The sequence below is a fragment of the Vigna unguiculata genome, chromosome 10 (genome assembly GCF_004118075.2).
Source record: "Vigna unguiculata cultivar IT97K-499-35 chromosome 10, ASM411807v1, whole genome shotgun sequence".
NCBI lineage: Eukaryota > Viridiplantae > Streptophyta > Magnoliopsida > Fabales > Fabaceae > Vigna > Vigna unguiculata.
In genome coordinates this window covers 33,184,694-33,211,546 of record NC_040288.1, presented here as the reverse complement: position 1 = coordinate 33,211,546, position 26,853 = coordinate 33,184,694, and the positions used below count along the sequence as shown (strand labels likewise).

At 30.6% G+C, this 26,853-nt stretch overlaps 3 protein-coding genes and 1 non-coding gene across 4 annotated transcripts; 3 read left to right on the top strand and 1 right to left on the bottom strand.

The window, feature by feature from the left end:
- Window positions 1-5,104: 5,104 nt before the first annotated feature.
- LOC114165884 lies at window positions 5,105-8,604 on the top strand. Its single transcript, XM_028050502.1, has 3 exons — window positions 5,105-5,382; window positions 5,565-5,711; window positions 8,247-8,604. The coding sequence occupies exons 1-3, from the start codon at window positions 5,140-5,142 to the stop codon at window positions 8,388-8,390; spliced, it is 534 nt and encodes a 177-aa protein (XP_027906303.1). The 5' UTR covers window positions 5,105-5,139; the 3' UTR covers window positions 8,391-8,604.
- A 2,193-nt stretch (window positions 8,605-10,797) lies between these two features.
- LOC114167145 lies at window positions 10,798-14,948 on the top strand. The gene is made up of 3 exons (XM_028052121.1): window positions 10,798-11,083; window positions 12,348-12,494; window positions 14,754-14,948. Exons 1-3 carry the CDS (start codon window positions 10,841-10,843, stop codon window positions 14,895-14,897), a joined length of 534 nt encoding a protein of 177 aa, XP_027907922.1. The 5' UTR covers window positions 10,798-10,840; the 3' UTR covers window positions 14,898-14,948.
- A 2,423-nt stretch (window positions 14,949-17,371) lies between these two features.
- Window positions 17,372-23,835, bottom strand: LOC114167144 (cell division protein FtsY homolog, chloroplastic). Its single transcript, XM_028052120.1, has 12 exons — window positions 23,457-23,835; window positions 22,745-22,849; window positions 22,112-22,185; window positions 21,965-22,023; window positions 21,575-21,612; window positions 20,196-20,316; window positions 20,016-20,084; window positions 19,849-19,931; window positions 19,185-19,253; window positions 18,219-18,281; window positions 17,963-18,088; window positions 17,372-17,889 (listed from the first exon to the last, which is right to left on the bottom strand). Exons 1-11 carry the CDS (start codon window positions 23,775-23,777, stop codon window positions 17,975-17,977), a joined length of 1,116 nt encoding a protein of 371 aa, XP_027907921.1. The 5' UTR covers window positions 23,778-23,835; the 3' UTR covers window positions 17,372-17,889; window positions 17,963-17,974.
- A 2,363-nt stretch (window positions 23,836-26,198) lies between these two features.
- On the top strand, window positions 26,199-26,269 carry TRNAG-GCC. The gene has a single exon. It is a non-coding gene; the product is annotated as a tRNA-Gly (tRNA).
- Window positions 26,270-26,853: the final 584 nt, after the last annotated feature.

Sequence of the window (26,853 nt, the reverse complement as noted above, 5' to 3'; positions counted from 1 at the left end):
GCGACACCAATGTCGCGTGTATGTGTGTTTTTTAACTTTTTTTTAACTTTTTTTTTAACTTTATTTGTATAACTTTTGTTTAAAATTTAATTGTATTTTTTTTAAATTTAACTGTATAATTTTTTTTACATTCATAAAAATTTATTTATTTTATTTTAAAATTTCATATAATTTGAATATATTTTTTTAATATGTATTAATTAGTTATAATTATTTTCATAACATCAAATTACAAAATCATTCTCTTTTTCCATCAAGGGTATTTAGGTAACTTCTAATTCTATCTATTTTTACAATTTATTTTATATATCACATCAATCAAATTTTTCATTAACTTTCATAAAACTTATCTCCAAAATTGAAGATGGATTTTTCCTGGATCCAACTTTTTCCTCAAAACGTTTTTCTCCTTTATTTGAAAAGGTTGGCGTTAAACAAACGGTTACCCAAGAAATTATTACATAACTTGGAATAAACGCTCGCAACTAGTTAATTTAATATTAATATAAATGTCATTAATTATTTTCTTAGAAACTTAAATACATCTTAACGAAATAATAAAAGATATTGAATTTGCTCTAAGTATTGTTTAATTTTGTCATGTTGCATTTGGTTACTTTTGTTTTTCAATTAATCTATTTAAATTAAGAACCATGTTAACCAGTGTCCTAAAAATAGTAGTTAAAGATAATTAATATGTGTTAAATCTTACAAAATTTATAGTTAATTATGATAAATCTGACTTAATAATTATGAATGTAATTTTATTTTATTTAAAGAACAAAAATATCCATAAATATTGTACACTTGTGTTTAATATTTTATTTAATGGACACCAATCAAAGTTAAAAAATAATTAAATAATAAAATAACTATATTTTTATGTTGCTAAAAATTAAAATATAATTAAACATAAAAAAATTTAAATCAACAAAAAAACCAACAAAAAAGAATGTTAAACATCTAAAATGTTTACAAAAAAAAAAAGAAATTAAAGTATCAATTTGAGACTTCATTGAGTTTCTTTCCCAGTCACTTTTCGATAACCTTTTGCAACATGCCTCTTATTCTTCTTAATTTAATAAAATCTCTTATATTAAAGAAATGTTAAATCATTCCAAAGGTTCTCATTCTTGTAGCGAAATCTCAACTAGGTCCGTCATTTTTATTTGACTCAATTGAGTCCTTATTTTGGAAAATTCGTTGTAATCAAGTTCTTTCTCGTTAGTAGTACAGTAACGGTGTTAACTATGCGTCATGTGTCAGCATGTAATTTTTTTAATTTTTTTATAATTTTCTTAAATAAAAAAAATTGTTAGGTGTCAATCTGACATTATGCCACGTGGGAGGAACAGTGTGATATGACAGTGGCAGTGCCACGTGTCACTATTGGATATGAAAAGTCTTAATATAACCCTGTATTTGTTATTTTGTCTCAATTTTTTTAAAAGTGAATTTATGTCATCCCTATATCAAATTTAATTTTTATATAAATTTTACAATGGTATTTGTATTATAATTGATATTTTTAACATAATTGTTTGACATGTTCAAATAGAGTAGATTTTTCCCTTCATTCAGTGCGAAAATGGATGTCTGTTGTCCACTCCCCCGACGTTAAATGACTTCGGTGTATATTTCCGACGTTAATTTTGACATCACCCAATATGACGTTGGAGTTTGGGCAGACGTCAAAGGTCGAAAATATCAGATGTTAAAAGCCTTTTTTGTGTTAGTGAATTAGAATTGTGCGAGGTAATTTGAGAGAGCGGATTTCGTAGGTTGACCGTGTTCCTTTTGAGCGATTTAAAGGGATGTGAGAGAGCGGATTTGGGGGATTGATGGTTTAATCCATCCCTGCAAAAGTGGGCTGATAGTCGTATTATTTAAGGGACATTACCAAAATACCCTTGTGTTATCACATTTCCCATGCAAAAACATCTGTTATGATTCCCTTACCTCCTGCCAGATTCTTGAGAGAGATTCCTAAGGCTGAGGCTACATTCGACAAGTTCAAACGAGATTCCCTCCACTCCATTGTGCATTTTCGAAGACCATTTAAAATTGGCTACACTGGAGTGTGTCATTGTGAATGTTGTTTGGCAATGTGGTGGTCGTAAATCCTTGTGAGAGGTGAGTGATGGTGTTACTTTGGGACACAACATGGGTGTGTGTGTGTGTGTGTGATTGTTGAGTGCATCCATGGAGGGGGAAGAACATGAGGTGCTTGGGTGTGGTGGGGAGGAAGAGGATGGAGGTGGTGGGCTGTGGTGGCACACTTAGGTGAAAAAGGTGGTGGCATGTGGTGGGGATGAAGTCCCATAGTGAGGATATGCGCACCGATTAGTTAACCGCTAACCGGTGCGATGCAAGTGTGTGTGTGTGTGTGTGTATGGCACCAAATATGTAACCAATGCCTTGGCATGAAGGAGTTTGACACCGGTTGCGACACCAATGTCGCGTGTATGTGTGTTTTTTAACTTTTTTTTAACTTTTTTTTTAACTTTATTTGTATAACTTTTGTTTAAAATTTAATTGTATTTTTTTTAAATTTAACTGTATAATTTTTTTTACATTCATAAAAATTTATTTATTTTATTTTAAAATTTCATATAATTTGAATATATTTTTTTAATATGTATTAATTAGTTATAATTATTTTCATAACATCAAATTACAAAATCATTCTCTTTTTCCATCAAGGGTATTTAGGTAACTTCTAATTCTATCTATTTTTACAATTTATTTTATATATCACATCAATCAAATTTTTCATTAACTTTCATAAAACTTATCTCCAAATCTACTAACGTTACCCTCTAAATCCACTAAGAAAAAAATACACAAATTCATCCACCCAAATCAACACAAATACATCTTCACACCCTCCCCCATATCTACACCCCCTAAATCGGTATAAAAGAATTTGTACAATTTTTTCTTTTCTTTCTTTACACAATTTAATTTGTTGAACGTATCATAGTCTATCTGGATTAAATTATACTAATCTTTTAATATAAAAAACTTAATCAAAAGAATATTTTAATTCCATTAGTCAATCGGATTAATAAATTCTAAACTTTTAAAAAATAAAGAATCAATGGTAGATTGATTCAACCTCTTCTTGAACTCCATTAACGATTACAAACTTCTCTTTCCAAAAATGTACAAGTATAACTCTATTTTTGGCAAAACAAACCCTAGAAAAAACTATTAGATACTTTTTTATTATGTAGTTGTTGAACCAAAGAAGTTGAAGGTATCAATGATAATTGTATCATTCCACTCATTTTGATGTAGTAGTAATCTCTTATTGATTCATCTCACCTAACCCAACACATAAAAAATGGACAAATTTGGCTCCCTTAAAGTCATTGTTTATAAACTAAATTAAAAAGTTCAAATTTCTTATTCCATAAAACTAATTTAAATTCACAAATTAGTTAAATTTTTTGAAATACATGTACAACTTAACTTAAATTTTATTAGTAATAGTTTAGAGTGTCAAGTTTATAAAAAAATTAATAATAACAAATAATTTTTAAATTTTTTAAAATTAAAAAAATGGGAGAATTTTTAACCCAGGACGAGTTCTTTAAGAATGACTTATACAAATATCTTATGACAGACAGTTTTCTAACATCAACCAATCAAATATACTTTATATCTTTATCCGCATTTAATCTATAATTAATAAATTAATAAATAATCAAATGGAAAATAGTGGACTTTAATTGATTGTGTCATTAGAGTAATTAGTGATATAAAAATTTTAATCAGTTATTTATTATTATATAACTTGAGAAAATTGACTTTCCAGATTGCATTAGGATGAAATGAGTATTTGTTTTTCGCAAACATTTTATTCATTATCAATTAATTTAATTATAAACTTAAAAAAAATCTCTTTATTTCACATATTTTTCTCTACCAGTCAACTAAATAGACAGTTTTACTTTTTTTTTTCTCTACCAGTGACATAATTATAAGTTAATAAACAAAAATAATGTGTAATTAGAATGATAAATTTACAATCACACAATTCCTTATAATTTATTTACCATATATTATATTTTTTAAATAATTTAATTTATATTTTAATTTAATATTTTATTATTGAAATGAAAGTCATTTGAATATAGGTTAAAATACTCCCATGCTCCGTATTTTTGTTGAAAAATCTCAAATAGGTTCTTAGATTTTTTTTAGTCTCAATTAGGTCCATAATTTTGAAAATGTATAACAATTAGGCCCATTCCGTTAGTATAGAGTTAACGGTGTTAAATATGTGTCACGTGTCAGCTCCACATTTTTTTGAATTTTTTTGAATTTTTTTAAAATTATTCATGCCACGTGCCACGTCAGTATTGTGCCACGTGTTAAGTCAGTAAGGTGACACGTGTCAAATCATTGTCTGAATCTCAATTTGATCCATATATTTGTTATTTTTATTACATTTCAGTCCATTTTTTTAAAATTTTTTAAATATATTTATTTTAACTTTTTACAAAATTGTTTTAAAATTTTATATTTAAATTTATAAAATTGTTAATTTTAAACCAACTCTAACATTTGTATATAAATTATTTAAAACAATTTTGTAACAAGTTAAAATAAATATTTTAAAATTTTAAAACAAAATATAAAATAAACTTAATATTATTAAAATGTTTAATAAAAATATCATTATAAAATTTACATAAAAGTTAAATATGATCTCAATTTGGAGAGGATGAAATTAAAAATTAAAAAAAAATGGACTGAAATATAATTAAAATAACAAATATATAGACTAAATTGAGATTCAAACAATGACTTGACACGTGTCTTGACACGTGTCATAATATTGATGTGTATGTGAAACGTGACATGAATAATTTTCAAAAAAAAATTTAAAAATTTTAAAAAAAATTTAAAAAAAATTTAAAAAATTAAAAAATAAATAAAAAATTCAAAAAAATGAGAAGTTCAAACATGACATATCCTTAACACCATACTAACAGAATGACCTAATTGTTACACATTTTAAAAAATATGAACCTTATTAAAACTAAAAAAACATGGACAAGGGAGTAATTAACCTTGAATATATAATGTTGTCAAACAAAAATTTGAGGGTTGTTGGAAAAAGACTGAGAAATGGGAAGTGAGAAAGGAGAAAACTCGTGCGCGTCGCCATGGCTGAAAATCTCGGAGGAAGTTGACCCTGCAAGTGCCTCCGAGACCTTGTGCTTCGTTGATCGCATGGGAGCTTCCATCGCCGTTCCCCCTAAGTGGAACGCGCGTGGCACCTACGACTCCTTGTTTCGGAACTTCATCAAAGTCCTTCATATCCAACCGGGACGAATTTCGATCTCATTTCACGTCAAACCACCCATCTGTGTATGTAAGCACAAAATTTAGATTCAACATTCGATGTTGTTTACACTGTTCTCCAATTACAACTTGGAACTGGGGTTGTACCTCGTAATTTGATCGGTGGAAAGTAACACAAAAGTATTGTGTTAGTATGTGGATTTTTTATTTTTATTTTTATTTTTTAATTTTGTTTACTGGAATTGCAGAATGGCTATGGAACTCTGCATGGAGGTTCTGTTGGTACTTTGAGTGAGATTCTGTCAACTGCTTGTGCTAGAACGGTAGTTGCTGAGGACAAGGAACTTTTTCTTGGGGAAATTAGCATTTCTTACATGTCTGCCACTCCGGTAAATGTGAGTATATAATCAGTCTTTATGCTTTCCATGGTTTTCTATTGCGATACAACGTTTTTCCTTCAAACAAGTAGAATGGTTCGGTGGTGTGCTGCATGAGGAAATGGAATGCTTTGTCTTGAATTGTATTTTGAAACAGCAGAGCAAAGCTTGAGGACATTAGAAAAGAAAGCAAGCCACTTAAAACTTCAAGTAATTAGTTTGAGATGTTTGGACTCTTATAATTATATACAATCAGCATCATTGAACTTCTGTTGCTCAGTTTCTTAGCATTCGCTTAGGGGATTGTCTTGGATCAGTGTGATTAGGACCTCATTGATAATATTTCAAAGATAACTATGCCTGCAATAGGATCACAGAATTTTAATAAGACAACTACAGCCATCAAAGCCTGATCCAAAATTCTGGAATTTCTTGTTATTATTGTCTTTCTAAAGTTTCTACGAACTCTTGAGAACTTGTAAAATTAACCTGAAAAGAACTGCTCCTACAATTTAGATTATTGTCCCCATTCCCCTACAAGAAGCAAAAGGCAACAAGTTTAGGATTTCTGGCAAATAAGGAACAAGTTTCCTAGTCATCAATGTGTTAGGGGTGATCTTGAATTGAATTTATCAAAATTCAGATCCATTTTAACTAAATGGAATTGAATTGGACTTTTCCGGTGCAATTTAAATTAGATTAATTCCAGTTTGCTTAGTTTTTCCAAATTAGATGTAAATTGGCATGACTTAGACTCAACCTGGCCAAACCTAACCTAACATGGACTCAACTCCACTAGACCTACTTGATTGGACTAAGCCTAGCATGGGCTTGACCTAACGCAACCTGGATAGACTTGACTGAAATTGACTTGGGCTCGACCTAATTAAGTCCCATTCTAATTTGGGGTCTAGCCCAACCCATTTCAATCAGACTTGGGCCCTAGGCCTGACCCAAGCTAACTTGCCTAGATCTAGCTTGAGCCAACTTGACTTCGGCTCAACTTGACCTTGCATGAATTTGGCGCAACTTGGCTTTTATTAACTTGGATCCAACTCGATGTGGGCCTAGGTCGACTCGGCTTGACTAGGGCCCGAGTTGACTTGGCTGAACATGGACTGGGGCCAATTGACCCCAACTAGGCTCATAGTCGTCTCGACTCAACAAGGGCCCCACTTTACTGGGCATGACGTGGGCTTGCCAGCTTGATGTGAACCTAGGCCAACCCAATTCAACTCAATTCGATTTGCACTTGTGTTGAATCAGCCCGACTTGGGTTCAAGCCGATTTGGCTTGATGTAGTCTTGGGCTGACATGTTCTCACCTAGGGTCATATCGACTCGACCAGACATGAACTTGGCTTACTTAGCTTGGTCTAGGCCTTGCTTGACTTAACTCAGACTTGGGCTTGTTTAAGCTCAACTTGGGCCAACTTGGCCTCACCTTGATTAAACATGAAGTGAATCCCCCTCAACTTGGCTTGATATGGACCCAACCTCTCTCAACCCTATCTATATGGACTAGACACTTGAAGTGGGCTCACATTGGTCAAGTTGACCTGGACCTAGCCCGACTTGGGTCTAACTCAATCCAACATGACATGGGCTCAATCCTACCAACTTAACATGTATCTGTTTGACTTGACTTGGGCCCAACCTGATACAATTTGAGGCAAAACTTGTCTTTTCCCGGGCCGGCTTGACTCGGGTTTGGCTTGACCTAGCCTAACTTGGGTTTAGTCTAGCCTAGCTTAACTTTAGCGTGACCTAGTTTGGTTAGTCTTGGACCTGACCTTACCTAAGCTTGCTTACTTGGGCCCAAGTTGACTTTACCTTGCATGAGTTGGAGCCAACCTGACCTAGTCTTGCCTTACCTGACTTAACTTTTCATAACTTGAACTAACCTTGAGTTTGGATTTTCTAAACTCAAGAAGTTATCTAATTTGTAATATGTAATCCAAATCCAATTAAATGGATTGGACTTAAAATCCAATAGTATGGATTTAGATTTGAGATAAATATACTAAAATATGCTTAAAGTAATATGGATTTGGATGGTTATGGATTGGATTTGAAAATTTGGATTTTTTGCCCACCCTACAATTTGTGATGTTGGTGAGTTGCATTGACATTTTTGGTGGATGACTACTACATTTCATATTAAGGTTTTCTGAATTGCCCTTGATTTTGAGATATTATTTTTTGGATGAAGATCCTATAAAGTGCACGGTTCAGCTTAGGCGTGAAACAATTAAAAAATCAAATTTAAATTTTGATTGAAAAGACGAAAGTGCATGGATAACAAGCTTTACATTTGTAATAAATCAATAAGCCTTTGGTTGTTTTCAATAGTAATTACCACCTGCATTTTACTTTCGAGTGCACTTTGCACTTTATAGCATCCAAATCCTTCAATATCTTTTAATAGTAATCTTACATGATGCTTCTCTTGCCAACTTTATCATCTATTTATACTGTGCCATTATCATGTTCATAAGCCATCTTCATGCTTAAGTCCTTTGATAAATGTATTTTGCACTTTACATTTATCCAGGAAGAAGTGTTAGCAAATGCCTCCGTAGTGAAGTCCGGCAGAAATTTGACTGTAGTCGCAGCTGAGTTTAAATTGAAGAAATCTGGGAATTTGGCCTATAGCACTCGTGCTACCTTCTATAACATGCCTCTTTCCAGTTTATGAATAATTTGGATTGAGTTTAAACTGAAGAAAAGTATACTATATTATTTTACATTGATAACCAACTATTATTTCAGAATAATTTGCTTTTAGATGGTTAAAAAGTAGGGGAAATATTACCATGGCCTTAAAATCAATTTTTATTTTTTTTTATCAAAGTTCTTGTACATCTAATAGGATTGCTTCTCCAAATTTATATGCAACATATTTGAATTCATGTGCTTGAGAATGTATCATAGTTCATAGTTTTATTACATTCCTAATATGTTCACATGGTTTAAAAGTTAGGATGAGAGATAAGAGATATTGAAGATAAGTTCTCACTTGCCGACCGTTGTAATGTGCTATTGAAAGGGAATAATGGTGAAGAATAAAAAAAAGAGCAAATAGTTTTTAACTTAATGAACTTAGCACATTAATGTAAATAAGGTTTAGTGTAACAATTAATCGCATTGAAATGTAATAAATAGTTGGTTTAATTGCACATTTTATCAGTCAACTTTATCAACTCCAAGAAATTTATTATTAAACTTTTTTTAATACATGATTTTTTATCGACAATAAAGAATATACTAATTGGAAACACTTGAGGTTTTCCAATCCTCTAACAAAAACATTTGAAAAGAGGATTCAAACAATAAGATTACATAAAGAGGCTTAGGAAGAAAAGAAATAAACATGAAAAGAGAATCAAACATTAAGATTACATAAAGAAGCTTAGGACAAAAAGAAAAGGACATATAACCATATTGTTACGATAAACATCTAATAAAGTTATATCTTCTAAAAATTGTTTTTGAACCCGTCCATTATTTGGATTTTCTTACTTCCATTTCTGCAACACTTCAAACTTGCAAAATGAAACTTTCAAAGAGACTCTCTTCAGCCAAAATAAGTGTGAGAGTCACCCCTACAAGAAAGAAAAAACACTCTAGACTAAAAGTCTTAGAGAGAAAGATTAGTGCATGTATCTATAAAAAGGAACATCCGCCTAAGTTTTCCTAGGAAACTAGGAACTTAAGGATCTAATGCAAATAAGAGGAATAAGCACCAATTCTAGTATGACAACTTTGCTTTTGGTATTTTATTTGTAATTCATATCCAAGCCTCAACTTGGACTAAATTAAACATCTCCTCCATATCTTTTTCATTGTTTTTAAAGATTATATTGTTCCTATGTGTCCAAATAGACTATACAATAGCTACCCACATACATTTTCAATATGTGTTACCTTTATTGTTTATCCCTAACAAGTTAAATCATTGGAAGTGTTTTGATTTTTTATATATTTTGGTGTGCCGTGACAATTCCAATCCATTTATCACACAACTTCCATAAGTTTCTTGCTATAGTACAATCAAAGAATAAATATAGTATTGATTCCTCACCCCCCGTTACACATTACACATGCGTGATATGTCACATCCACTCTTCTTTTGGATAAGTTGTCATAAGTTGCAACTCTATTAATCACTAGTTTCTATACAAAGTGTAATGTCGATGGAAAAAACTTTAATATTCCAAAGCTGACAAAAAATATCAAAATCTTCTCTCGTTATTCTATTTCTAATTTTGTTGTACACTGATTTCAAGTAAAAACATTAGTCTTATTTCCTTCCACTCTCATTCATCCTCTTTGTCCTTATATAATGTACACTTTCCCAACTCATACATCAAGTTAGATATATGAACTTTCTCTCATTCAAGCCAATCTCTTCGTCATTGTAATTTTCATTCCTAAGATTCCTTGCTCCATTTGCCAATCTCCTTTAATTTAGCTTCCTTAATAGTGGAATTGACATACATTTGAAGATACTTTATGAGAATAACTTCATTAAACCAACTATCTTTCCAAAACCGAATAAAGTTTCCTTTTCTTTCATATCAAGAAATGTTTTTATCAAATCAATTTCCTTTTTTTTCTTCCTACATGTTTTTTTAAGAGCCTACATGTTTTTTTTAAGATCTCTCCACTAGAAGGATTCATACTTTTAAATACATTATTGTACAAATGTACAAATTAAATGAATTTTATCGATTCATCTGGTCATCACATAAGTAAGAAATAAAATATGGTCCAAGTAAAAAATTAATACGTAATTGAAAATAAATTGAATAATATAATTACAATTTTCATAAAAAAATTATTATTTGAATAGAGATGGATTAGATGAAATAAATTTAATTTAATAAAAAGAATTATTAAAAATAAATTACATAATGTTAAGATAAAGTTAATACAAAATAATAAATTAAATGATATAATTTTAAGTTAATAAACAAGAATAACGTATAATTAGAATGATAAATTTACAATCATATGATTCTTTATAACTTATTTACCATATATTTTATTTTTTAAAATAAATTAATTTATACGGTAGTTAAATATTTGAATTTAATATTTTATGATTAAAAGTAAATGAAAGCCATTTGAATACATAATTGAGAAATGGGAAGTGAGGAAGGAGAAAGCTCGTGCGCGTCGCCATGGCTGAAAATCTCGGAGGAGGTTGACCCTGCAGCTGCCTCCGCGGTCTTGCGCTTAGTTGATCAAATGGGAGCTTCCACCTCCGTTCCCCCTAAGTGGGACGCGCGTGGCACCTACGACCCTTTCTTTCGGAACTTCATCACAATCCTTCATATCCAACCAGGACGAATTTCTATCTCCGTTCACGCCAAACCACCCATCTGTGTATGTAAACCGTTATGTAAGCACAAAATTTAGATTCAACATTCATGAAAGATTCTATTCATATGATTGGAGAATATTTCCATGTTTTGTCTCTTGTGGAACTACATTTGTAAGTGTTGTGATTTGTAGTTATTTCTTCTACAATATTGTGATGGGAATATGAGAAAATTGGGAAATGTGGGATTTAAGGACTATTGAAGATTGAATCCAATTATATATTGTAATCTTACTTTATTCTTAATGGATATGTTCTGCAACAATGACGTGAGGTCGTTGTGCTTTTTTATTTGAAGTGTTTCTTTATTCAATATGGGGCAACGAACATTCTGATAATTTTCCCTGTTAGTAATACACTCTTCTAATTACACTGTCAACTACCGGTTAAAATTTATTGGAAATAAGAAAATTTTTGTGAGTCTCAAATTATTCATGATTCCATAGTTTCTTATAAATTACGATTAGCAATATATAGAGGGAGTGATGGAATGAGTGTTTATTAAATACCACTCCTCTGCAGTTCTAGTGGCACTTTCATGGTTTTCTGTTGATTTTTAATTGCAGAAAACAGCATGGTTGTTTACTTTGTTTCCAGAACTCAAAAGTTTGCACATTGACAAGGTTTCATGAACTGATAAAAGAAAAAGGATGCCCAAATTTGAGGTCAGGCTACCTCCTGAGAAGAGATGAAAGAAGGAATGGGAAAACTTTTCTCTGCTCCATTCAATGCACAGTACAGAATATATAAGACAAATGCAATTGAAAGATTCTCTATGCTACGGCCAAATAACAATACTGGAAAACTTAACAAACTTCTTCTAGAAGGAAAATGAGTCCTAAAAGCATATCAGTGAATGAAATCAAACCAACCACCAGGCCTATTGATCATCCTCTTGGGCCTTGTATTTCTCATTGGTCACATGTAACATGAACAGACTCTTGAAAATCAGAAACAGAGTTAAAATGAGGTGACAATTTTGTAATTAAAAGTGAAAACAAAATATAAAAAACAGAAAACCCCTTCTCTCTTTTTTTTTTAATATACTGATCAAGCATGATTTAGGTTGTATGAAATATTTTTGGTTCGTTGCAAATTACAGTTAAGGGCTGTCATTTGGGTTTGTTATAGTTTCATTTTATATGATACCAAATAAATTCACTTTTCCATATTCAAAGTTAGCATTTTTGTTCGGTGGAAACTAACAAAAGAGTATTAAAGTGATAGTATATGATTTTTTTTTTTTCATTTTCTTTACTGGAATTGCAGAATGCCTATGGAACTCTGCATGGAGGTTCTGTTGGGACTTTGAGTGAGATTCTGTCAACTGCTTGTGCTAGAACGGTAGTTGCTGAGGACAAGGAACTTTTTCTTGGGGAAATTAGCATTTCTTACATGTCTGCCACTCCGGTAAATGTGAGTATATAATCAGTCTTTATGCTTTCCATGGTTTTCTATTGCGATACAACGTTTTTCCTTCAAACAAGTAGAATGGTTCGGTGGTGTGCTGCATGAAGAAATGGAGTGTTTTATCTTGAATTGTATTTTGAAACAGCAGAGCAAAGCTTGAGGACATTAGAAAAGAAAGCAAGCCTCTTAAAACTTCAAGTAATTAGTTTGAGAGTTTGGACTCTTATAATTATAGACAATGTTACTCAGCATCATTCAACTTCTGTTGCTCAGTTTCTTAGCATTTGCTTGGGAGATTGCTTTGGATCAGTGTGATTAGGACCTCATTGATAATACTTGAAAGATAACTATGCGTGCAATAGGATAACAGAATTTTAACAAGACAACTACAGCCATCAAAGCCTGATCCAAAATTCTGGAATTTCTTATTATTGTCTTTCTCTGAACTCTTGAAAACTTGTTAAATCAACCTTAAAAGTATTGTTCATACAATTTAGGTTATTATCTCCATTCCCCAACAAGAAGCAAAAGGCATAATGAACAAGTTTCATAGTCATTCAATGTGTTACGGGTGTTCATAAATTGGATTTTTCAAAATTCAATCTAGATCAAATCCAAATCCAATAAAAAAGATTGAATCTATAATCCATATCCATTTTAACTAAATCAAATTGAATTGTATTTTTCCAATCCAATTTAAATTAGATTAATTACAATTTCCTTAGTTTTTTCCAAATTAGATTTGAATTGGCATGACTTGGGTTCAACTTGGCCATATCCAACCTAACATGGACTCAGCCCTGTTAGACCTAGTTTGACTAGACCAAGCCTAACATGGGCTCAACCTAATCCAACTTGGCCATACTTGACTCAGATTGATTTGAGCTTGACCCAACTAAGTCCTAACCTAGACTAGACCCAACCCAATTCAATTAGACTTGGCTCAACTTGACTTTTACTTACTTGGATCCAACCTGATGCTGGCCTAAGTTGACTCGGCTTGACCTATGCCCAAATCAATTCGGCTTGACATGGACTTTTGCAATTTGATCCGACCTAGGTTGGAGTCGTCTCAGCTTACTCAACTTAATCTGGGTCTTGTTTGACTTAGCTCGATCTGGACCTTGCTTAAATTAAATCAACTAAGGCCTCTTTAAGCCTAACCTGGATCGCATTCGACTTTGCCCAACTTGGGCTCAGTGCTATTCAACATGAAGTGAACTCTATTTGATTGGGCTTGATATAGACCCGACTTGTCTCAACCTTACCTATCTAGACCAGAGTCAACTCGACGTGCCCGATCAACTTGACCTGGAACTAGCTTGACTTGGGTCCAATTCAGCTTAACCCAACATGTCATGGACGAAACCCTACCAACTTGACATCCATTTGACTTGACCTAACTTGACTTGGGCCCAACCTAGCCTGATTTAGGCAATTCTTGTCCAATCTTGGGTCAGCCTGATTCGGGTTTGGCTTGGGCTTACCTAACTTGGGTTTAGCTTAGGCTAGCCTAACTTGGGTTTGGTCTAGCCTAACTTAACTTTAGCATAACTTAGTTCTGTTTGTCTTGGATCCGACTCAACCTTGCATTACTTGGGTCCAAGCCGGCTCTACCTTGCATGAGTTGAAGCCAACCCGACTTGGTCTTGCCTTACCTAACCTAACTGGAACTAACCTTGATTTTGAATTTTTAAAATTCAAAAAGTTATCTAATTTATAATATCTAAACCAAATCCAATTTAATGGATTGGACTTAAAATCCAATAATATGAATTTGGATTTAAGATAATTATATTAAAATATACTTAAAAGTAATATGGAATATGGATTTGGATAATTATAGATTGGATTTGAAAATTTGGATTTTTTTGCCCACCCTACACTGTGTGATGTTGGTGAGTTGCATTGACAATTTTTGGTGGATGACTATTACATTTCATATTGAGGATTCCTGAATTGCCCTTGAGTTTGAGATATTATTTTTGGACGAAGATCCTAATAGAGCACGGTTCGGCTCCGGGGTGAGGGGTGAACCAATTAAAAATCAAATTTAATTTGAATTGAAAAGATAAAAGTGCATACATAACAAACTTTACAGTTGTTTATAAATCAATAACGCCTTGGTTGTTTTCAATAGTAATTGCCACCTACACTTTACTTTCGAGTGCAGTTTGCACTTTATAGCATGCAAATCCTTCAATATCTTTTACTACTCATGTTTTCAACTTTGATAAATGTGTTTTGCACTTTACGTTTATCCAGGAAGAAGTGTTAGCAAATGCCTCCATAGTGAAGTCCGGCAGAAATTTGACTGTAGTCGCAGCTGAGTTCAAATTGAAGAAATCTGGGAATATGGCCTATAGTACTCGTGCTACCTTCTATAACATGCCTCTTTCCAGTTTATGAATAATTTGGATTGAGTTTAAACCCAATAAAAGTATAATATATTAATTTAGATATAATAATATTATTTGTTTTACATTGATAACCGACTACTATTTGAGAATAATTTACTTTTAGATGGTTAAAAAGAAAGGGAAAAAATTATAATGACCTTGAGAGCAATTTTTATCAAAGTTACTTGAAGATGTATCATAGTTCATAGTTCAAGTTGTCAATCTCTTCTATAACATTGCTAAATCTTTTCACATGGTAAGAGTTAATAAGTAGTCTGCAATTTTAAATAAATTATAATAAAAAATAAGATAAAGCACATGCTGATAAAGTATAATATAATTCTCAAATAGCCGTTACTAATTATAAGAAAAAGTATTAAAATTATAAAACAAAATAATTCCGAGATGTTTTATCGACACAATAGAAGATCAAAATAATCTTCACAAAAAGTATATGAACAAAAAAGGGAAAGAATGTTATTATGTTCTAAATGAAAACTAGAAAAGAATGTTTCAAAAATATATATAGAATAAAAAAATTCTTGTATGTCATTATATTCACACTAAACACTAATAAAAATAATATTATACTCAAACTAAGTATTATATTACACATTTTTCAAAATAGTGAGGTAAAGAGAGCCAGAGTGAGAGAGCAGCAAATACTGCTTTTGGGAAAAACAACGAGGCAGAGTGGGAAGGAAAACGAGGAATTTGAATTTTCTCATGAGTTTTTTTTATTTATTATTATTCTGCTATGCTTTTCAAATATATTAATGATTATTAATTTTAAAATTTTAAAATATATTATTATTTTTAAATATTAATATAATGTATCTTTAATGTTAACAAAAATTAATATCAAAAAAATTCAATAAAAAATCTAGACTCTAAAAAATAAGTGACTACGAAAGAAAAATAAAAAAGAACATGAGGACACTGGTGTCAATGATAACATGATGATATGATTCGAATTTATCTAAATTTATTTGGATGAATTTCGTTTTGATTAACAAAAAATATTCTTCAAAATAATTGGTTTTATGGTAAATGCGAATCAATCCAATCAATGAACTACAGATTTACTTTTAGTAAAGAAGTGTCCGATCTATATATAAAAGCTATTCAACTTGGGGTAATAAACAAATTAGGTGACTATTTAGATCAATATAACATTCAGAACACTAAAATTAAAATAACATTCTTTGTGAAGTGTTGAAAATTCATTTAATCTTAATTAAAAAACAACAAGTAATTCGTTGAATCTAATTGACTTAAAATATGTGCATTATTGTTATTACATTAATACTATTTATTTTCATTTAAACCTTTTTATATTAATATTATTTAATGTTTTACCTTAATGTTATTTGTATAGTATTCTAGTCATTTTAAAAAGTAGCCCCTACGCTACCAAAGTAGATTCGTCCCCTACATATATTGTACTTTCACTATGATATGAAAATTCCTAATCCACACTATACAGTAGACATGAAGTAAAATATAAAATTGTTACTGAGTGAATAAAATTACATCAAATTGTTTTACTTAACATACATCTTATTAAAGATATTTGTTTTTGTTGCCCATAATTATCCTAGACCACGTGAAATGATTAGTAAAATATAAAAGGGCAGCTTCTTCCTGTTACTCTATAAATTTTTTCATACACTCCATAAATTCTTATATACGTATAATTCAAAATGTAAATTTTATATTCCGAAATATAAAAATTAGATATACAAATATAAAAATTAGATATACATTCTTTGTTTTATATTTACAATCCAAAATATATATTTTATTTTATATTTCAAAATATAAGATCTATAATAGAATTTGTATTTCAAATTCTACGTTTCAAAATACAAAAAATTATAGAGATTCTGGTCAAAATTAGAAGTGCAGGAAGGCCTATAAAAGGACACAGCAAGTAAAACTTCTGTAAACACTTCTTAAAATGTAAGATGTTAGGGTACTTTTTCTATTAGAAAATGAGATTACGATTAAAAGAATATTAGAAATTTAGATCATAAAATTAAGGGGAAACGGTACCCATATTTATTATAAACACCCGCGTTTAGGATTTTTTTCTCTCGAATCAAATAGCAATATCTTCTATGTCTTGATGCTTGCGTTGGAGAAATTAAAAAAATGAACTTACTACCAGAATTCAGAAAAACAAATTGGTAGTTCCAATTCCAATTTCAGAATCCTTTACATTGATTTTTTATATGCATAACTTTAGGTCTTGAATCTAAACAAGACAATTCACTATTTTTTGAAGGGAGAAAAGGAAAACAAAGAGAAGCGCAAGAAAATGTGATTGGAGATTCAATTCCTGTAGTACATATTAGGTTTAACATTTAGAGTCATAGAAACTACACAAAAATATTTGGTTTAACATTTTAGAGTCATAAAAGCTACACAAAATAGTGCATATTTGATTTAACAATTAGAGTCATAGAAACTACTCAAAATAGCTTGAACTTAAATGTAGATCTCAGATTCACGTTTACTTTTAATTGATGTAAAACCAAACATGCATGTTTCTCAAGGATGTACTTGTATGGACACTCACCTAAATGTGAGATGCTAAGCACAATCAAAGAGTGACAACATATTAAGATTTTGAAATGTAAAACAAAATAACAAATCACTTACCTGGTTGATGCTTGTGTTGACAGACAATGGAAGCTGTGTTTACTGTTTACAATGCCTTCAAGCACAATCTATACATGCACACCACAATGAAATGCTTTGGTTCATAAAAGGAGTGAATATAAACCCTGTGTACCAATTGCACTGTCAGAAACTACTTCCAGCCACAGCATGCAAAAGGAAGATTATATACACTCAGCGTGCCTCGAGAGCCACAATAGCTCTGGCACTTCAAAATCATGTCAACAAATTCGAATTGCATGGCCTCTCCCAAGAGGTGTTCCATAAGAAAGTGCCATTTTTTCCTGTGAACTGGTGTTGTTGCTATTGAAGACATTCAACTGCAATTATGTTCGAAAACTATTCAAATTCGATTCTGAAAAGAATGAAAAGGACAATTCGTGATGCACATACCACAATATTGGTTTACATAAAAATGGCATTGACAAAGGCATCCGCATCAAAGGGTTGAAGGTCTTCAACACCTTCACCAACACCCACAAATTTTACCGGGATTCCAAGTTCATCAACCACGCTGACCTGCCAACATAAATTAGTCCTTACCATGATCACCCCATCCCAGCAAAGAATAGTACTACCAATAGTGAAAAATATTCGGTCCAAAAACTATTAAATATCCATTAAGAGAAAAAGAAAATGAAGAGAATACCACACAGCCACCTCTTGCAGAGCCATCCAATTTGGTCAAAATTAAACCAGTGACACCCACAACCTGTCTCAAGGTCAAAGGATTCAGAGTAAAAAATTTGAATAAAGCTCACAGAAGTTAATACGGAACAATGGGGCAACTATAATACTAAACGTTGAGATACTATGAGCGATAATATCTAAAACTATGTAAGGAATGAATAACAAGACTGAGTGAGGAATTTGCAGGATCACCATACATGAAAACTACAACATATTTGTGACTGACCACTCATTTGGCCATAGTATGTTTGCTAAATAAATTAACCTCTAAATCTTCGTTCACTTACTGATATTTTTTTTTTCAAAGATGTATTATGCTTTAAATTCTAATGTATTCCTTTTGTCCCCATTTCAGGGTTTGTTTTATACTTTTTCTTTCCAGATTGAACTGTTCACTACATCTATTAACTCTTGAATATCAGATTTGCATGTTTAAATCATAACCATGATTTGGCATCACAGAAAGCATTGCACAAGAAGGACCAGAAGGTATCGCAGTATACATATTTTATATTCCCTAGTTTTCAGAGGAAAAAAAGTCAAAAGTTGGCATCTAGAAATAAATTAAGAAATTGAATTCCATCACTACATAAATGTTTCCCCAATATGCATCAAAGATCCAGTCAAACTAATGAGGAATTTGTATATATGTAATTCTAGGTACAAAGAAAGCACAACTCATTGTCTACCGGTTGCAAGATTTGATCTAGAATTGTTTTACAATCTCTTCCCATTTTCTGTTTCAATTACAATATTGAAATGCAATCTTTAGTTTGAATGTCAAAGATCCAATACCCCTCCCAAAGAAACAATCTTATTATCACACGGTATTCTCATTTACTGACAGTAGGGATTAAAGAAAATAAAATAAAAATTTCCCCAAACTCAACAAATATACAATTTAAAATGCAGAAATAGAATTTACATCATTGAATTCTCTTGCTTGTGGCAACATATTCAGACCAGTGGTCCCATCCAGAACCAGTAGGATCTCCTGCAATCATTGTCAAAACACTCGTTTTATGATATACTTGTGTTTGTTTGGCGAGTGCGAGAAAGAGAAATGGAAAACATGTTCAAGGAAAGACGTTTTATTCACACACATTAAGATTTACTAAACTACAAAGAGAACTAAGGACAAATAAATAAGTACCTATAACATACACAGTAGTTATATTAAGAGATATTGAAAAGGATGCTACAGAAAGATAGTATAGTAATAATAATAAATAATAAAAAAAAGTGTTAGCTTATGTCAGGTTTAATAATTCTGTTTACTATCAATTGAAGAATAAAATTTAACAGAACACAAAGTAGGTGTTTTAGTATAAATGCTTTGCTCCATATGACCAAAACAGACAAAAGAAAAATACCATCCACGTTATAATTATTCATCAACTTCCACCTAGAGGTCTAAAAGCTTATTCCAAAAAGCTGCCAGAAAATAAAAAAGATAAAACGTTTTTAAGATATTAAACCATAAGTATATAAAAAAAACAAGCATAGATGATCAAATGCTCAGTAGTTCCCAAACAATTACCAGCAGCAAGATTAAATTGGGAGGAAAAGAGTAAAAAGCTTGGGCTTACATTGGGTGCACCAGGAATGACTTTAGCAACAGATTTTTTACAGGAAATCAACTCTTCCATTAAGCTGTAATTAGTGTGTAAACCTGAGAACATAACATGAACACCGATGCTAATATATCTAGATAGTTCATTAAAACACAAACAGCTAGTGGAAAACTTGTACTTACGTCCAGATGTATCACATAAAACTATATCAAAACCGAGCTCTTTTCCCTTTTTTACAGCCTGTGAAAGCACTGCATGTAATACAGTAGGAAGAAACTTTAGTATCAAAGCCAACGAAAAATATATCTAAATTTAAAAGTGATCAACAGCAGATCGAAGATCCAAATTAACTCCATTTGTACCTGATGATGCTTTTGCTTTCTGTGATTCAGCCACAACAATCTCACATCCAGTCCTTTCTGCCCATATTTCCAACTGATCACTGGCAGCAGCTCTAAATGTATCACCAGCCGCCATCAATATCTGGAAGATTTTTAAAAGTAAGAACAGAAGACCACCATGGAATTCTATATCCTAAATTGTGAAGCATAAATGTGACAAAAGGTAATATGATACAACCATAGATATTAAAGTTCAAACAAGAGAACAACAAAGTCCTTCAATTCCTTTCAATCTTGAAACATAAATTGATTTTAAAATTTTAAGAGGTACATAGGAACATAAACAACATTTTTTATATTTAAAAAATGTAGACCAAGTAGTTTTAATGCATTCTCTTCTCTGAATAAAAAGAGGTTGATCCTTGGGGCAACAGTAGAGTTGCTTCCTTGTGACCAGGAGATCATGGATTAATCTTGGAAGTAGCCTCTCCACTTGCAAGGGTAAGGTAGCAGCAACATATACCCTACCAGACCCCATCTTTGGGAAGCCTTGGGCATTGAGTCTCCTTCTTTTTAGAAATAAAAGACTAATGATATAAAATTATCCCTACCTTAATGTTGGGAAATGAAGCATCACAAGGCCATACTACACCCCGACTAAGACCAACTTCATATATTTTGATAATATAAAAGGACGCAAGAGTTGACTTAAATATAAGCAACTAACAATCTTCAAGGACTTCACTGGGGAATTTGGAAGTATGATCACAACCAAACATTATCCCATAAGATAGTGTAAGCTATATTCATAAACTAATTCCATTGGTTTCTGTTAAAAGCCAAATTTCAGGAAAATAATTAAGAATAGAGTATTCTTTGTAAAGGTTCCTACAAGTATTTTCATAGTTCTTCATTATCCCCTTGTGATCGCATTCTCTTCCTTATGGTCCATTTTTCTTATTTGAGATACTCAGCATCTTTCAAGAATCCAAAGAGAAAGTTTTATCCTGACTCGTGAATTAATAAAAGAAATAGTCATTCTGGATAAGGTAAAGGTATGGTCTACAAGCAAACAAAATATAATTGAAGAATGGAAGGAAAGAGAAAATTAATATTGATGAGAATGGGCTAATCTTTCTGCAAGTTAGAAGTGGAAACCTCAAAAAAATAGTGGGCAGAAGACCAAAGAGAGGTGTAAAAGGTTCTTGGTCAAGTCACTGTTTATGATATTTATCTGAATAGTTGAAAGGTACTCATTGGCTCCCTAATGACATCACTATACAAGCTCTTAAAATTCAGAGAAGAGAAATCCCAGCAGGCCCTGTTGACCAACAAACTTTCAGTTGGAGATCAAAATCAAGACCAAAGCAACACTCAGATAATATAATACATAATCTAACCTTAGCCCCTTCATTCTTCAATCTATAGGCCAGCTTTCCTGCAAATAAAAGCTGAACAAGTTGGCATGGTTTTGGATATCTAAACAACCAAAGAGAATTTGATTGCTTATTGGAAGAGGGAGGAAGAGTTTCATCAAATGATTTTATGAATTTACAATGTATGCATAATAACTCTAATAATAGTCATGGTGATCCATAGTTTTTTTCTTTCATAATTTTACATCCAATTGACACAATATAACCTTTGTAGGCTTATTCATTAACTCTAGAGAAATAAATCTCACTTGGAACATAAAGGAAGAAAAAAAAACTGTATGCTGTCTAATGTCTCAATTATTTATTTCAATGATCACCAAAGAATGGAATCAACAACGTAAGCCTTTTTCTTACCCAAAGATGTTGTCTTCCCTCCACCATTAACACCAACTATCATTATTACAGCCGGCTTCCTAAACACCAAAAATTAACCCAATATAAAGCACAAAAAGTGAAGACAATAAAATTTAGTCTCACCGTAAAAGTTGAAAATGTTCACACCTGAATCCAAGTTGAAGTTCGGTTTTACTTCCCTTGGAGGTTAACAGTTCCAAAACGTTCCTCTTCAATGCTTCCTAATGCCATTCAAATTAATGCACAACACATTCCATATCATAAAATTAGAAAGTGTCCGATATATTATCAAATAACCTGATAAAAAAGGGGAAGGGAAGTTTCAGTAACTAGTTCTGACCATGTTAAGACCCAACCACAACCCAAAAAAAAAGAATATCAAGCACTCTTAAACTCCGAGATAGAATAAATCAAAAATTTCAAACTCATCATATACGGTAAAATAGGAAGAACTAAATAAAAAGTAAAGCATTTAGTACATGAGGAGCACACAAAAAATGTCCTTCCAATAATAATAAACATTCAATAAAGAATTATCCTCTGAATACTAAATGTTCATCAACCATTTCAGCCCTTTTTCTTAAAATCTAATTTATTTTCAAAAACTTCTTCCTTCCAAAGAATCCAATCCATACACACAAACAACAAACTCCTAAGACGTGCTAAACTACAATAACATAATCTTGAGTCCTTTAAGCCATTTGAAGCACATTTGAAGCGTGTTAGCAATTAATAAAATTCAAAGACTGACTCTCTTCGATCAATCTGTTCAATTTATACCTTTATCTCATTCCCTGATTTAAGCTTCCCTGAAAATATATCCTCGCGCAAATTCTCCACAATCTTAATAGTGATTTTCGGGCCAAAATCAGACACTAAAAGAGCCTGCAATAAACAAATAAATAATTTAATTAAAATGCAAAAAATTTGGTAAAAATCCTAACTCTGTAGTTTATGAAAACTATACTCATAAAAAAAATAATTTAATTAGCATGCAATGCGTGTTTACATGAATTTTAAGATTGTTGAGTTTTATGATAGCTATTGTAAAAATTCTTATAATTAGGATAATTAATTTGGATCAAGCCAAGTAAGACTACTGGAAGCAACAAAGTTTAAATTCTCAATAAGAGTGATCAATGCAACTGCACACTCAGAAACTTGCACCTGAACTCGAAACCATTAATTGAGCAAGGAATCACACGCTAGTTAATCCATAACTTGGTTGGATAATGTTTTCCATTACATATGAAAAAACGAAATAAAACAAATTTTACTATCACCTAAAATTAACTTATGCATAAGAAATAAAAGTAAATTCAGACAAAGAATTTAGTCCAGAGAACTTATACCCATAAATTAAGATCAATTTATAAATAAATTCTTAAAAATACAAACATGTTCTGTTAAGTGTTGCACACAGTATTTAGGATAACGTGAGTGTATGAAAACTAAATTCTAAATACAACATATAGAAATGAATAGTAGGAACCTCTTCGAGTTCGTCAAGGACTCGGTCGGTGTCGGCGAGGTTCCAGTAGAGCAGAAGCTCGTCGATGACGGCGAGGTTGCTACGGGTCTTGGAGAATCCTGAAAACACCTTTTCCACGTCACTCTTCGCCTTCTCCTTAATCAAACGCCCCAGTTTCGTGAAGAACCCGGTCTGTCCGGCTGAACACCTGAACCGGGCCGAGCCGGTTCTGAAACTGGGGGTTCCGGTTCGAGGAGCGACGTTGAAGAGAATATATTGTGAGTTGGAGGAAGGTTGCGAGATAACGGAGAAGCGAGCGAGGGAAGCAGAAATGGTAGCCATTTCTGCAACTGCCGAGTTCTGCGCAGTTCGCTGAACCAGAAGAAGATAAAGTGAGTCAAAGTGACGTCGTTTTGGAATTTTATACAGTGTTTCTTCTTATGTCTTAAATTTTGAACCAAATAGCATTTTAATCTAATTTTTTAATAAATTATTTGGTTTCTACAATTTAAAATCAATTCTTTTAGTATTTTTTTTTTAATTGGAGACTAAACTATTTTTTACTTTATCTCTTAAATTTAGAATTTAAAGATTAATTTTTTAATTTAATAATATAAACTGTTTTTTTTTTCAAAATTTAAGAAAATCATTAAATTACTTATCAAAATTGTAAAGATAAAATTTTTTATGATTTAAAATTGAGATCCAAATTGTTCCCTCAAAGATTGGTGAAATGACTCAATGATTTATAAAAAATAAAAATAAAAAATCATACATTTGACTATTTGAAAGTTCATTTTGTTTGTGTGAATCCCTCTAATTGTGGTTTGTGATTGATAAACAAATTAAATGATCCTCAAGTTAAAATTAGAACACAATTATATTCAATGGCATGGCAGATTTTTACAAGAGTGTTGAAGGATCAAATTAATATGATTATTTGATTTTGATTGAGTTATTAGTATAATGTTTTTAAAAAATAACTTATGTAACTGAACAATTTAATCATTAGTGTAAAGAAGTTGAATCTAATCTATGTTATTTTTCATCTTCACGTAATTTTTCTTTTATCACTATTAAAAAAACATTTATTATTTTGTTCTTTATCAATATACTTTTTTTAAAATATATTAAAAATAATTTGTTATAATCTAATAAAAAATTGAGAAACATAATTATTAAAAGAGAAATATATGGTAGTCAAGTCACAATTAAAAATCGGTTATGAAAAAATACATAATACATTATTTTTTACTTCTATAATAATAAAAAATGAATATACAAGATACTCATGAGATAAAAAAAAATATTTAATAATTATTAAACTAATATTTCATTATCAAGTAAGACAAGAGAGTTACATCTTGTTATTCGATAAATAAAAGAAACAAATAAGAAATAAGAGCAAAAATTATATATATATATATATATATATATATATATATATATATATATATATATAACTTTATTTTTTCTTCAAAAACAAAAAAATATATGAGAGTGAAAAACTAAAAAGACAATGAGAAAGAAAATAAAAAATATTTTATTAAATATTTTGTTTAATTACTCTTTTGGTTACTATTTCCAAATATATCAAGATCTTTCTCTTTCTTTTAGTCTCAACTTAATCTCAATTGTTTAGTCACAATTTGTTTTTTTAGATGAAAATATAGATAAAAAAGTAATTAAACATAAATATTTGTATTCTTTGTTATATTTGATTTTATGTTTTATTATTTATTAGTATTAAATATTTTATTTTATAAAATAAATAAAAAGATATAATTTAATTTTCTTCAATTTCTAAAATACACTATCTATAATTTAAAAAATTTTCAAAATTTTTAAAAATTTCAAAAACATATATATAATTTAAAAAAAAGTAAAAAATATTTGGGGGCCAAGACCCCCTTCCAGTTTTATAGACGCTCCGCCACTGATTGTATTAACTTGTTTTAATATATATATATATATATATATATATATATATATATATCACAAAATAACATTAATATGCATACTCGTGTATTGTTGTTAGTTTTTAATTAACTTTAAACATGAAAATTAAATTTGAATTAAATATAACTTAGATGATATAAGATAGTTACATACGACAACAAAATATGATATGGTAAGATAAATCATATTAGAATTAAACAATTTGTTAGTAGAGGTGATGCTTAGAACATAACAAATTAAACAAGGTTATAATGTAACATTAATTTTGATTAAATGAGAATCTTAATTAAAAATACATACATTTATGTAAGAATTGATCTACATAGTTATAATTTTTATAAATTATGAGAATTATAAAAGAAAATTAACTAAATTATATTATAAAAATTTATATAAGATTTTAAAAATATATTTAACATATTTAGATAATAATTATTTAATTTAATATTTTAATGGATACTGTAATTTAAATTTATATCTTACAATAATTATAAACAAAAATACATAAGATAATAAACTAAATAATATTATTAGGATAAAATCATCACCTTCACCTATCATTCATATGGACAATTCATATCACACGTCCAAACATGAAATAAAGTAATGAAATAAAGTAATTAAGCCGATATAATCTCTTATTTCCATCATAACATATCACTCATCCATTATTAAAATCTTTCTATATAAAAACAGAGATCAGAGCTTTGGATTCTTTATGGTTTTATTGTGACATTTAATACAAATAAAAAAGTCTTGATAAATATTGATCATAATTATACTTGTTCTATCAAAGAACTCAAAGCACCAGTGGTCTAGTGGTAGAATAGTACCCTGCCACGGTACAGACCCGGGTTCGATTCCCGGCTGGTGCACATTTGTGGGAGCTGTGATGATCAAAGCATTTGATTGAAGAGTCGGTCAGTGTTCATCTCAAAAACATAGATGAAACAAATGCACACTCTGAGCTCTCTTTTTTTCTGTGTGGAAACTACGATTAATATGTAGGACTATAATTTATACAACTAAACGAAAATGTGAGTTTTTTTTTTATTATTTACTTGATAGATGTAAGATATACATATTTTATGTATGGTTTGAGGCTAAATTAACTTAATTCATCGTTTTAGGTTCAAAAAATTAAAAACTTATGGGTTTTTAAAATATTAAGTATTATTGGGTTTTTTTAAAAATTATTATTCAACTTTTACACTTTTACTTAATGAAAGATTTTCAATTTAAACTTCCTAAATATTTTCCACCATGATTTGTTGATATTAATGTCTTATCTTCTTTCCTTTTTGTTGGAGTTGACATATATATATATATATATATATATATATATATATATATATATATATATTGCTGCAAAAATCCATAAAAAACATCTTAGAATTCGACACAAGACAGAAATTAGATATATTTGACACCAATAAATCATGATTCAATCGTACAAGAA

Excerpts from the sequence above, each read along its gene's own strand:
- LOC114165884 (XM_028050502.1), top strand. The coding sequence starts at position 5,140 with ATGGGAAGTGAGAAAGGAGAAAACTCGTGCGCGTCGCCATGGCTGAAA. Across the intron at positions 5,383-5,564 it reads ACGTCAAACCACCCATCTGT|AATGGCTATGGAACTCTGCA; the intron begins GTATGTAAGCAC and ends CTGGAATTGCAG. Across the intron at positions 5,712-8,246 it reads TGTCTGCCACTCCGGTAAAT|GAAGAAGTGTTAGCAAATGC; the intron begins GTGAGTATATAA and ends ACATTTATCCAG.
- LOC114167145 (XM_028052121.1), top strand. The coding sequence starts at position 10,841 with ATGGGAAGTGAGGAAGGAGAAAGCTCGTGCGCGTCGCCATGGCTGAAA. Across the intron at positions 11,084-12,347 it reads ACGCCAAACCACCCATCTGT|AATGCCTATGGAACTCTGCA; the intron begins GTATGTAAACCG and ends CTGGAATTGCAG. Across the intron at positions 12,495-14,753 it reads TGTCTGCCACTCCGGTAAAT|GAAGAAGTGTTAGCAAATGC; the intron begins GTGAGTATATAA and ends ACGTTTATCCAG.
- LOC114167144 (XM_028052120.1), bottom strand. The coding sequence starts at position 23,777 with ATGGCTACCATTTCTGCTTCCCTCGCTCGCTTCTCCGTTATCTCGCAA. Across the intron at positions 20,085-20,195 it reads GAAAGCAAAAGCATCATCAG|TGCTTTCACAGGCTGTAAAA; the intron begins GTACAAATGGAG and ends TATTACATGCAG. Across the intron at positions 19,254-19,848 it reads TCATTCCTGGTGCACCCAAT|GAGATCCTACTGGTTCTGGA; the intron begins GTAAGCCCAAGC and ends CAATGATTGCAG.